The sequence below is a fragment of the Leishmania mexicana genome, chromosome 16, assembly GCF_000234665.1.
Source record: "Leishmania mexicana MHOM/GT/2001/U1103 complete genome, chromosome 16".
NCBI lineage: Eukaryota > Euglenozoa > Kinetoplastea > Trypanosomatida > Trypanosomatidae > Leishmania > Leishmania mexicana.
This window is the reverse complement of record NC_018320.1, coordinates 174,317-186,815: the sequence shown is the minus strand read 5'-3', so window position 1 is coordinate 186,815 and position 12,499 is coordinate 174,317. Positions and strand designations below refer to the sequence as shown.

The 12,499-nt window shown below is 62.6% G+C and overlaps 4 protein-coding genes across 4 annotated transcripts; all 4 read left to right on the top strand.

The window, feature by feature from the left end:
* Window positions 1–64: 64 nt before the first annotated feature.
* Window positions 65–1,006, top strand: LMXM_16_0530 (putative dihydroorotate dehydrogenase; the record flags this gene model as incomplete). The annotated part of the gene is made up of 1 exon (XM_003873689.1): window positions 65–1,006. One exon carries the CDS (start codon window positions 65–67, stop codon window positions 1,004–1,006), a length of 942 nt encoding a protein of 313 aa, XP_003873738.1.
* A 1,822-nt stretch (window positions 1,007–2,828) lies between these two features.
* Window positions 2,829–3,815, top strand: LMXM_16_0520 (conserved hypothetical protein; the record flags this gene model as incomplete). The annotated part of the gene is made up of 1 exon (XM_003873688.1): window positions 2,829–3,815. One exon carries the CDS (start codon window positions 2,829–2,831, stop codon window positions 3,813–3,815), a length of 987 nt encoding a protein of 328 aa, XP_003873737.1.
* Window positions 3,816–6,065: 2,250 nt separating this feature from the next.
* Window positions 6,066–9,677, top strand: LMXM_16_0510 (conserved hypothetical protein; the record flags this gene model as incomplete). The annotated part of the gene is made up of 1 exon (XM_003873687.1): window positions 6,066–9,677. One exon carries the CDS (start codon window positions 6,066–6,068, stop codon window positions 9,675–9,677), a length of 3,612 nt encoding a protein of 1,203 aa, XP_003873736.1.
* Window positions 9,678–11,686: 2,009 nt separating this feature from the next.
* LMXM_16_0500 (hypothetical protein, unknown function) lies at window positions 11,687–12,337 on the top strand (the record flags this gene model as incomplete). The annotated part of the gene is made up of 1 exon (XM_003873686.1): window positions 11,687–12,337. The coding sequence occupies one exon, from the start codon at window positions 11,687–11,689 to the stop codon at window positions 12,335–12,337; it is 651 nt and encodes a 216-aa protein (XP_003873735.1).
* Between the last annotated feature and the right edge of the window lie 162 nt (window positions 12,338–12,499).

The following is a 12,499-nucleotide window of genomic DNA, read 5'->3' as shown; positions in this document are numbered from 1 at the left end:
TGCCACGTGCTGCAACCCATTCTTCCTTTATTTTGCCACACCTGTCCTGTCCGCTGCTGCAACCATGAGCCTTCAGGTGAATCTTCTCAACAACACGTTTGCTAACCCGTTCATGAACGCGGCTGGCGTGATGTGCAGCACGATGGAAGACCTCGTGGCCATGACCGAGTCGGCGAGCGGTTCTCTGGTCTCGAAGAGCTGCACCCCCGCTCTCCGCGAGGGCAACCCAACACCGCGCTACCGGGCCCTGCCGCTTGGCAGCATCAACTCGATGGGCCTGCCAAACAACGGGCTCGACTTCTACATGGCCTACGCCGCGGAGCAGCACGACTACGGCAAGAAGCCGCTTTTTCTGTCCATGTCCGGCTTGTCCGTGAGGGAGAATGCTGAGATGTGCAAGCGCCTTGCCGCCGTGGCGACAGAGAAGGGCGTCATCCTGGAGCTGAACCTGTCCTGCCCCAACGTGCCCGGCAAGCCGCAGGTGGCCTACGACTTCGACGCGATGCGGCAGTGCTTGACGGCGGTCTCGGAGGTCTACCCGCACTCGTTTGGTGTGAAGATGCCGCCGTACTTCGACTTCGCCCACTTTGATGCCGCCGCCGAGATCCTCAACGAGTTCCCGAAGGTGCAGTTCATCACCTGCATCAACAGCATCGGTAACGGCCTCGTGATCGACGCGGAGACGGAGTCCGTGGTGATCAAGCCGAAGCAGGGCTTTGGCGGCCTCGGTGGCCACTACATCCTCCCCACGGCACTGGCGAACGTCAACGCATTCTACCGCCGTTGCCCGGAAAAGCTGATCTTTGGCTGCGGTGGCGTGTACACCGGTGAGGACGCCTTCCTGCACGTGCTCGCTGGCGCCTCCATGGTGCAGGTCGGCACGGCGCTGCAAGAGGAGGGACCCGCCATCTTCGAGCGGCTCACCTCGGAGTTGCTGAGTGTGATGGCGAAGAAGGGCTACCAGACGCTGGACGAGTTCCGTGGCAAGGTCAAGACCCTGGACTGAGTGGCCGAGGGTACGCGCTAAGGAAGAGCAACAGGAGGCACTGAAAAGGAAAAGCCCTACGACCCACCCTTCCCCACGTACACACGCGAGCGGTGGCGGGAGGGCAGAGGGAGACACCACAAGCTCGGCTGGCGTGCACATGTGCGACGCGGGCTCTCCATCTGTCGTGGTGTCTTCACTCCTCCTCTCCTGCCCCTTTCTCCCTGTGCGCCGCCTTTGCTGCTTGCTTTGCACGGCCAACTTCGCTTTCGGCTCATGCGCTCGGTCCATATACGCGTGAGACGGATGTGTGGAGCGAGGTCGGGCATCTCGCAGCACCAGTGACCGAATCGACGAGCAAGGACACAGACACAGCGGCACTGCTTCGGCTGTGGGAGAGGGCGAGAGAGGTGGGGATCCGTCTTGCGCTCCGATGTTGTGGGCTTCGCCGCATATCCTGCTCTTGCTTTGATTATTAAGTACCCGCATCTCACTCGGCGCGCACGCGTGATCGTCTTCTGTTGCTTGATGTGATTAGCGCACTCCCCCCCCCCACTCCGTGTGCCAGGACGCCAGGGGATCTCCCCCTATCCCTGCCGAACGCCGAGCCAACTCTGGCGGTGACGGGCCCAAGCACCTGCGACATGGCGAGGTCAGAGCGACGCATCGCCACGGATGCCGGCGGCCAGGTCCTGGCCTGCGTGGCGTCGGAGCGGCGGGCGAGACGGCTGTTTGGTGCGTAGAGCTTGAGGCGGGGGCCGTGCTCCCTGATGACCGAGTCGGCGCACTGCTGTGCTGCGTGTGCCTGCGGCTGCTTCGCACCAGGCGGTGGGGGTGGGGTGGGGGCCTGTGGCAAGGGAGGGGCCGGAGGTGTGCGTGTGTGTGTGCGTAGGGGGTGGGGTGGCGGTGTGGGGTGTGGCGTGTGACCTCGCCGTGTGCGCGGCAGCCGGAGCGGACTCACGCTGAGGGGAAGGCGTGAAAAGAATTCGATCAGCGCCGAAGAGGCGGTAGACGTAAACGAAGAGGTGGGATGCGGTGCAGGCGAGCAGGCCATCCACGCACGCTGCGGAGCGGAGTACGACTGACGTGTGTGCGCGTGCGTGTGAGCGCGTCGCCTGCCTCCCTTGCTCATTTAGGTTGTTGTTTTTCCTCCCTTGAATGGACGAAACGGACGACATGTTCTGCGCTCAAGACACGGACCCCTGCTGCACAGGCGACACACACACACACACACACACACACACGCACACACGTGGTGGCCGCCGCTGTAGCCGCGTGTCACTCCGTTTCGCTTTTGACTTGCCGTGGCGTGTATGTGTGCACGCACATGGGGGGGGACGTGTGTGCTCGCGACGTTACCCCTCCGCCCCCCTCCTCCTCTCCCTCTCGCAGCTTTTATCAGCTACGCACGTCCTTCTCTCTCCGTTTCGTCTTACCACACCAGCAAATCCCTTCCGTTGTCGCTGTGCATCGCACGACCGCTTCAAGACTCTTCCCATCTCTGGCGATCACCACCAACGTCGACGTCGCTTGCACATCTTCTGCGCATCTCTTACCGTGGTCGGTCTCTTCGGTCATTTTTCCTTTCTGCTTGTTACCGCGGCGTATCACAGAGCGCTACGTGCTGCTGGAGTGGAGGCTCGACGTCCATCGCCTTCGCGCTCGCACGCCCGGAGAGTAAGCGTACAGAGAAGGGGAGAGATTTAGACGGACGCGGCCATTACTGGCGCCCCCCAACTTTGTCTCTGCGAGAGACCTCGTGGTGGTGGTGGTGTTCTCCGGTTCGAGCCGCTGCCGTGCTTCCAACCTCCTCTTACACGCACGCGCCTCGCTCACGGCAATCATGCTGCGTCGTCATGCCTGCAGCACCGCTGCGTGCGTGACGGCTATCCAGGCCACGCGCGCCGCGCACAGCATTGCCGTGCTGCAGAACTCGACGCCGGCCACCACGGCCAAGAAGCTCGGCAACGCTGTGCCCAAGGAGGAGGTGGCGGCGGTGAACAAGGTTCCTGTTGCTATCCTGGAGAAGGTGTGCAACCCGCGGCTGGTGGCCTTCACGGAGATGGACCTTGCCCGCACCCGCTTTGCCCCCCTCATTGCCACGATCACGGACGAAGTGGACTACACCAGTATCGAGCAGCAGGTGGCGAGCAAGTTTTCGCAGGACCCGAGCAAGCTGCAGCCCACTCCTGGCGCCCTCAAGAAGTTCCGCGAGACAAACTGGGCGGATGTGAAGTCGCTCATCACCTTCTACGAGGAGACGATGTACCCCATCCGGGTGATGCACAAGGAGTACAAGCATCACGAGCTCACGAGTTTCCATATCAAGGACGTGCTGAAGCGCGGGTTGTCGGCCTTCAAGCAGAGCTACCTCGACCAACAGCAAGAGGAGCAGGCAAAGGTGAAGGCTCACATGAAGAAGTGCGACGACTTTGTGAGCACCGCCGTCAAGGATGCCTTCGACACGGCCGTCTGCAACGACCTCGCGAATATCCTCCGCATCGGCGGTGAGAAGCATGCCCACGCGCATCGCATGGCGCTGAAGATCCTAGATGACATGAACATGATGAAGGTGCCGTACAACGCGGCCACGACGGAGATCCTGCAGGCCATCACCTTCAACGATGGCCCGTTTGACAACTCACCGCTTCTCTTCGAAATGATCGAGTGCCCAGAGCGTGGTGAGGTCCACGTCGGCACCGGCTCGCTGGAGCGAATCAGCGACGAGATCCTCAAGCTCGTTAGCAGTCGCCATCAGACTCCGCTGGACGACGGCATGCTGATCCGGTCCCCGGACACGCACCCGAACTTGCAGCGCTCCCCCGAGTAAGGGGAGAGACCGTCCTGCGGTGGGGCGCGGCAGACATGCGCCGTCTCCGCTGGACTGCTGCTTTTCTTCCGCCCATGCCGTTGAGGAGGGCCAGCTGGTGATGACGGTGGTGTTGGAGCTCGAGTCGCGTGGGTGACCGGTGACGTTGATGGCGCATAGGGAAAATATATATTTGTTGTCTGTTCGGCGGTGCCCCCGCCTCTCCTCCTCCTCCTCCCTCGAACACTCTCGCGCAGGCGCACGCCCGTCACGCGTGTGCGGCGTTGGTCCGTTTCCGTTTCTCAAGTTTTCGTGTGCATCTCTGCTGTGCACTCGTCTGTCTGTCCGTCCTCTTTCTCTCGGCACGTTGCCCCCCCCCCCTTTGCCGCTCTCGCCGCGGGTGGCGGAGGGACGGGGAGGGGCCGCGGCTGGCGCTGCGTGTAGCGTGCACCGAGGGTGGCGGAGGGCAGATTTGGCCGGCTCGTACATCAGCGCGACGGACTGCACGAGAGTGCGGGTAGCGGGGTCTTTCATTAGCAGGAAACAGCAAAATGCCCCGTCGTAAAGGCGCAAGGCCCTTGGACGTAGGACGGCGGTTGCCACGGCGCATTGTTTGGATTTTTCGGCTGTGGTGTGTGCGGAGAGAGCGAGTGAGCGGCTGAGCAGGGATGAGAGGGAAGTCGAAGAAGTCGGAGCGGTCGGCGAAAGGGGTCCGGGGGATGGGGACGGCGGGTGAGCGTGAGAGTTTGGGGTCTGGTAGCATGAAGACTGCCTGCATGGGCGAGCGGGTGCACGTGTGTGCAGCCGAGGCGCGGAGCAAGCCCTCTCCCCCCCCCGCAGCCATCGCCACACAGACGCGTCTCCTCCCCCTTTCTACCCCCTCCCTGCCCTGCCCTTCGTCTTCAGGTATTTCGTTGTTCTCCATCCATGGTGATACCTCTGTCGCCCTCTCACTGTCCGTCCGTCCGTCTGTCTGGGGAGGGGTGTGTGTGTGCGTGTGCGCAACCTTCTCTCCCTCGTACGCTTCCTGCCTTCTTCGCTCACGCCATCCCACACGCATTCTGATGCACGCGTCGGTCGCCTCTCCATGGGTCTCTTCTCACTGGACTTGCACAGGCTAGCCCTTCCGGCTTGCAGATGCCCCGTGCTGCTGCTGCTGCGGTGCTTTCCAGCACGCTGTGGGTGTAGTCTGCTGACCTACCGGCGCGCACATGCACCGCATCAGTATTCTATGTAGAGTTGGGGTGCACAACAAAGAAGGGGGTGGAGGGGGGAGGGAGGGAGTTGACAATGCGAGAATACGGCGGCGCACAGAGGTGCCTCAGAGCGGACGTCACACGCATCCGCAGCAGCAAGCCACGGCAACTCCGAGGGGGAAAAGCCGAATAAAGAACGGCGTAAAAGGAAATTCTTAGAAGCGCACATGCCGCCCGCTCTGCGCGGTCCCGCAGAGAGTCACGTGGACCCCACAGACGTGAGTCGCCACCGAATAACAGCAGCGACAGTAAAAGGTTACCTGCGCTTGCATCCACGGGCGCGCAAAGAATCGATGCGAAGCTTTGGGAGCGAGTCATCGGGCCAACTGTGCAGCCCCCTCCCCCTCTGTTCTTCGCTTCTCTATTTTAAATCGGTCATACAACCCTCCATTTGTTGATGGCCGCACTGTCGTGCGGTGCTTTGCGACTCTCCCCCCGGCCCGCACGCACGCGCTGTTCTTGTGCGGTGATGTGCCTCCCCCTTTGCTTTCTTCTTGCCCTCGCCCTACTTCGCATCCATCTCTCGCTCTCCCTCGCTTCCTCGCTCCTTCGTTGCGGGTGCACCCGCACACACGTCTATCCATGCGTTTGTCTGCTTCGCTTGCTCTGCGACATTACGCGACTCAGCAGCAGCAGCAGCACGCCGCCTCGCTACCACCTGTATTTCTGCAGCGACCCCGCCACATAGTTGCCCGACACACACACACACACACACACGTGCCCCCTCCCTCACTGCGGCCACTTTGGTTGCGCTTTCGCCATCTTTTCTTTCCCTCGCCCTCTCGCCCTCTTCCCCGTTTTCTCCCGCTCCCCTCGCTCGCTCGCTCGCTCGCTTGCTGCGTGTGTGTTGGGTGTGTGTGGGGGGAGCGTGCTCTGGTGGCGACACACTCGTTTTCAGTGCGTGCTGGCTCCCGGCACACGTCCGTCGACACGAGTGGGAGGACGGCGACGTCTGGCGTGCGCGCGCTCACGGGTTTCGGTCTCTCGTCTCTCCGATTTGTTTCGCGCAGCTCAGATGAACTTTTCCTTTCCGCACTTCACGCGTGCCAGCACGGACAAGGTGTACCCCGAGCCACCGCAGAAGTCCCTGCTCGAGTTGGTGATCGAGGCCAAGGGCCGACTGGGCCTCGTGCCCCAGCGTCATGCGCTGAAGCAGCACCCATCTTCGTCCCCCTTCAGCCGCTTCTCGGACAGCGACGAGGAAGGTGAGGGTGTCGATAGCAGCGCGACGGAGGCGGAGGCGCGGCAGGATGCTGTGCTCACGACGCGCACATCCTGGGTGCCGCCGGCGTATCTGCTCGACTATTTCTTTTCGGGCGAGTTTCTGGCCGTGTTCTTGACGTTGCACAGCATCAGCGCCTCACGTCCGGTGTCGGCATTGGTGCCACCACTGCTGACGGTGCGTGATGCGCAGCTGCACCCCCTCGTCGAAGCCGGTCTCTGCGCCTTCTTGCAAGATGCGGCACACAGCAGCTTTCGTCAGCAGCGTAGCGGCGGTGGTGGTGGATGGCGGGACGGTGCACGGGGAGGACGAGGGGGTCGCGATGGCGGTGAGAGGAGCTACACGGAGAGCAACGCCGCTGCCGCCAGCGCCGACGGCTCTTTCATGCGCTACTGGGGAGGCGCACAGCAGCACCAGCTGCAAGGCGGCGTTCTTGGTGCTGGCAAGGGCAACGACAACGGAGCGGCAGAGCCAAGCGCACCGGGTGCGGCACACCCATCTTGCGTCGATGCGCAGCGCAGGGTGGACGAGCCCGCGGCGACTCCGCTGGGAGAGCGCCTTCTTTTTCGGGGACTGCAGCAGGTCGCGCTCCCGGCACTACTCCTTGGCGACCATGTGCTGCTGAGCGGCCCGCGTGGTATCGGCAAGCGCACGGCGGCGCTGCTCGCTGCTGGCGCAAACGTTCTGGCGCTCACCAGCAACGCCGACTCCGGCGCCGCTGAGGAGACGGACGTCCCTCTAGCGCCCGTGGAGGGTGAAGGGGAGGCAGCTGCTGATAAACCACCGGCTGCGGCTGAGGGGTCCGCGTCCACTTTTCCCACCGAGGCACAGGTGAAGCCAGAGGAGGCAATGGAGGACAACAGGGATGCGGCAGATGCTCGCCCAGATTCGGCAGAGCCCGCTGCCGCCTCCGATCCTGCGTCGGCACCGGCTCCTCGTGCACTCATTATCCTCTCGTCCTACCCAGAGGTGCTCTCCGCGGCGCACTGGCTGGGGTCTGTCTTCGGACCCGCAGCATTCGCCCCATACACGTTTCAGAAGGATGGCGTCGCGCTCCGTCCACTGCTGGAGGCGCATACGGCTGAGCAGCAGCCGGCGGTGCTGGATGGCGGCAATGGCGCCTACTCGAGCGATGCTCTCGGCCACGTTGGTGTGACGCCCACCTTCCCCGAGGTCACCAGCGGTCGGCGCTTCATCGGGCCGCCGTTGTCGCTCCCCTTCATCACTGACACGACTGGTGCCGCCGGTGCTGCGGCGCTGCTACCAGCTGATCCCACGCAGACTGAGTCTGCTCCGCTCCATGCAGAGGCAACGGTGCCGGGCCTTTCGGAGCTGGCGGCCCTCGTGATGAATGCGCCTCTGCCTGCAGAGGCCGCAGGCACAGCTCAAGGCTCGGCCGGGGAGCGCGCAAACGGCGGAGATACAAGGCTCCAACGGAGGCGGCACAGGGAAGATGAGGGGGTCAGGGATGACGGTGCCGACGAAGAGCGGGCCGAGAGGCGGTCGTCCCACGCGCACCATCGCCACCGCCGCCACCGCAGCGAGCGCGCCGAGGTCGAGGGCGAAGACGACGAGATCAGGCGGGCGCGCCATCGCGAGAAACGCTCGCCGCGCTCCAGCAGCCGCCATCGCCACCGCAGCCGGCATGGCGACCGCAGCGATCGGGGAGAGGAGGCGGAGAGTCGCGGAGAGAGGGATGCGAGCGGCCATCGCAGCCACCGTCGCCACCGCCGTCGCAGTGATGAGGTTGACGGTGGTGACGGCGGCAAGGACAGGCGACCTGTGGACGACGAGGAGCGGCACTCGCAGGCGTACAGCAGCCATCGAAGAAGCAGCCGCCGTCACCGCCACCACAGCAGCAGCGGCAGCGTCAGCTACCGACACCGCAGCCGCAGCGAGGAGCGTCTGTCCCGTCACCGGAGTCGCCGTCATCACCACCACCGTAGCCGCCGCCACCACCGGGACCGCCACGGGGAGGACCGGCGCAGTGTTTCATCGTCGTCTTCCTCGTCTTCCACGACCGCCTCGTCAACTTCTTCTCCTGGCTGCCAAAGCGCAGGGCTGCCTCCGTTGATGCCTACTAACGCGGAGGCAGTGTTGCCGATGATGCTTGATAACAGTGTAGCACCGCCGGCAGCTGACGAGCTGCGCGCCCTTGCGCTGGACTCTGTGGTGCCGTCTGCTGTGCCGATGGAGGCACCGGTGGCCCCCTTCTCTGCCGTTGCTGTAGTGGAGGAGCCGCCTGCGGCCTCAGCGAAGGAGCAACAAGCGGCTAAGGAAGACAGCACAGCCGAGCTGTCTGACGTTCTGAGCCAGCGCGTGCCGCTGTTGATCACCACCTATCACGCCCTGGGGATGGCGCTTGGAATGGTGCAGGGGGAGGCGTCCGCCCTGCCACCGCTGGAACACGTGCGTGTGGCGTTGTTTGTTAATCTCGAGAGGGTGCTCATGCCACCGCTGAAGGAGTCTTTCGTCCACTCGTGGTGGCTGTCGTTGGTGAACGCGCTGGATGTGGAGTGCCAGTTCGTGGTGACAGCCGATCGCATGGGCAACGAGGTACGCGGCTTCCTCGATAGCACCATCATACCCGACGCGGGGGAGCGGCTGGTGCGCTTTGATCAGCGCGACGCGTCGATATGGGCCATGATGAACGTGCAGGTGTGCGCGGTACCAGTGGAGGTACCGGTGGCCGCTTCGCCACCGAACGGCGGCAGCGAAGGACGCCCTCGCATATCCGGCAGCGACATCGACGCTGCCAAGGTGACTCATCTCTTCTCCACCATTGCTGAACACATATCGTCCACCGGCTGCCACGCGACACACGAGAGAGGCGTTGCTGCGTTCGAGGCCCACCGTGGTGGGCAGGGTGCGCGTGTAGTGGTCGTCTGCTCTGCTCGCCGCGAGCAGTCACTGGTGGTGACGCAGCTCCAGCGTCTTTTCCACGATCAGGAGCACGACACCCGCGCTGCGATGGTGCGGGTGACGGAGAGCGTGGAGCTGTTCCGAGCGTCAGAGGCGGAGGTGCTGGTCCTGACGGATGCGCAGCTGACAGACCCTCGCGTGCTTCGTGATGTGCACCAATGCACGGAAGTAGACCTAATTGTGCACTTCTCCTTGCCACGCACGGTGATGACGCAGCTGGAGAAGAAGGAGATCATTGACTTGCTGGCGCAACGCGGCCGCGCCATTCTCGGGAGCTCGAAGCAGTTCTGTGCTCGCCGCTGGTGGCGCGGTACGGCCGCCGCGTCCGCTGCCGGTGGTGGCACTGCCTCGGGTGTGCCGAGCAACGCCGTCAACTTCGTGCCAGCCAAGGTGGAATGCCAGCTGCTGCTGACGGAGCACAACGTGCACGGACGTGCTGGCTCGTGTGTGATGGAGGCGCTGCGCGAGGTCAGCGACAGCTGAGTACCAAAGAGAAGAAAAAAACGTCGCACGGCGCACGCGGGCGTGGGGTGGGGCGGGTGTGTGTTGTGAGGAGAGGCCGGCCACGCCCATGTAGCCGCCATCCCCCGCAACAGATGAATGAAGAGCAACGACCGAAGGTCAGCCTCTCCTGCACGAGGCGTTGCGCGGGCGCGTCGCCTCCGACGAGGTGACGTGGGCGGCGGCATTGGTGCAGCGGGCGAGACCGCGTCACCCTCTCCCACCCCTCCCGCTGCCTCTGCACTGGAGTGTGTGCGGAGGGGCGAGCTGACAGCTGAGCGCGGTAAAGAATAAAAGCGCAAAACGGCATGCGGAGTGGCAGACGCGCGCCAGGGAGAATGGCGGCGGCACGAGCACGTAGTGTCGCCGTCAACTGACGTGCCGTCGTTGATGGCCGGGGGGTGGACGGGGACACCATGACCGCGCGCTGATCGGACAGTCGTGGAGGACGGCACTGCTTGCCGTGGTACGAGGACAAGGACGCAGGCAGCACACCGAAACTACGCCGCATGGGCGAACAAAGCGTGAGCCAGAAGTGAACAGTGTCCTGCGCTCACGACAGCGGACTGCGGAGAGTTTCGACCCCGCCTCCTTCATCGCCAAGATTCTTGCCTGGGGTGCTCTTCCCGTACACTCGTGTGACGCTCCCCGCCCCGCCAATAACAAATGTATGACCAGCAGTCCCCCGGAGCTCTTCACTCCGCGCATGTCGGCGCTGGTGCGGCTCTTTGAAGGGGCAGTCGTTCTTTGCACTGTAGTGCGCATGTGTGCGTGATGACACAGCTGCGTCTTCTGTGACCTGACCGGCGACTGCTGCTTCGCCCCCGGGCGCACTCACGTGAGCACAACTGTGTGCGTTCCTCTTGCCGTTCTGTGGGCTTTACCACGGCACTCGGGTCGTTGGGACGGGTGCTGCAGCGACCCCCCTCCCCTCCCCGTCTCGCCACCGCCTCTCCTCACACGCGGCGTTCCTGTGTGCTTTTAGTTCTCCCTCTGTTTAACCCCCCCTTCCCTCTCCTCCTCCCCTTGTGATGACGCGGGGCGAGAGGGGGAGGGGGAGTGGGGGCCACCTCCTCCGCACACCTCCGTTGCACAATGGACGTACCTCACATAAGTGCTTCGATACCGCCTCGTGCGTGCCCGCTGTCCTCTGTTCTGCTTCACTTTCCGGCTTGGAGGGTGTGGATGGCGGAAAGACCGAAGAGGACAAGCTCGCACAAGGTGGGAAGCAGACGCACCGAATCATCGGCGTAGCAGAAGGGCGACATTGAAACCGCTCTCATGGCGGCAGGGGAGCACGAGCCATACCATGCACAATATTATGAAGCGGAGAAACACGGGGCGGGAGGCAAGTCTACGGCGCTGTAACACACACGCACACACGTACACCAGCTGCTGCTGTTCTCGCATGTGCGCTGCCAACCTTCTCCACCTGCGACTCCTCCTCTTTATCGTTTCCCCTTCTCTCTCTCTGCGACCTTCCGCTTGCTCTGGCCGCAACCGGCACATATGGCGTACTGCACACACTCACACACACCAACACACACACACACACACACACACACACACACACGTGCGCGACGAAAGTTGCGCGTGCACACGTGTCACCGCCAACCATCTTCAGTTCTCTTCAGTAACCTTCTCTTCTTTTTCTTGTCTTAAAGCTTTTGTTTGTTTTACATATTTCGAATTCTCCCCTTGCTCACCGCGTCTGTCTACTCTCCCCCCTCTCCCCCCTCTCCCCCTCTCCCCTCTCCCCTCTCCCCCTAAGTTGTGCTGTAACTTCGGAAAAGAAATCCTTTCTCTCTCTCTTTTTTTTTGCGTGCTTTCACATCATCATCTCGCGAGCTCTTCACCCCATCACAGCTGCGTGTGCGTGCGCGTGGGTGTGTGCGTGTGCAGTTTACGGGCCCCTCTCCGCCTGTAATTCCGCCCCTTTTTTTGCCTACCACCCGGCACTCTTTCCCCACGATCTTTGATCGCACACCGCCATGCGCTGCTGTCGCCTTATCTTGCTGCTCCTCATGTTGTTGTTCACCGGGTGCATCGTCGCCGCGATACTCCTCCCGATATACCGTAAAGATTCGAATGAAACCGTCCTTACGAAGTACAGAGTGTTCTTCTGGTTCAACGAGTCGATCAACGTCTCCGGGACTCCGCCGTCGACCTTGATATTGCGCACCTACAGTTTTGCTATCCTCTGCCAGAAGGCTAGGATCTTCTTCATTGTGATGGCGATCCTCTCCGTTGTGGCCGCCGCAATCGCCGGTGTCGCATGCCTCACGCTCGCCTGCTGGACGATGGCCGGATACAACATCAGCCTCGGCGTCACCAGCCTCCTGCTGACCATTTTCGCCATGTTGTTCTCAGTGGTGGTGTTGGCCGCGGCAGTGTTCGTCTTCAAAACGGACTTCTGCGTGAGTGAAGGCATGGCCTACCTGCAGGCCCCGCGGACGAATGGCTACCGTCTTGGGGAGGGCTTCTTCCTCCTGTGCATCGCCGTTGGCGGCTTCCTTTTACTGGTCGTCATGCAGGCGCTTTGCCTCTGCTGTGACTGCCGATCGAGGCCGGTGCGCAGTGGGCGGGCATGCGACACAAAGAACGACACCAGCAATCTCCAGAATGGCGGCCCGTATCCATGAGCGCCACTCACAGCTCATGAAGAGCAGCAACATAAGCGTAACTTCTTCTGCCACTTCATAGGGAGGAAGCGTGGAGGCGGTGCAGCACCTGCTCTCACTGCAAGGCATGTATCCGCGCATGCATACACCACGTGACGCAGGTACACACACATACATACACAC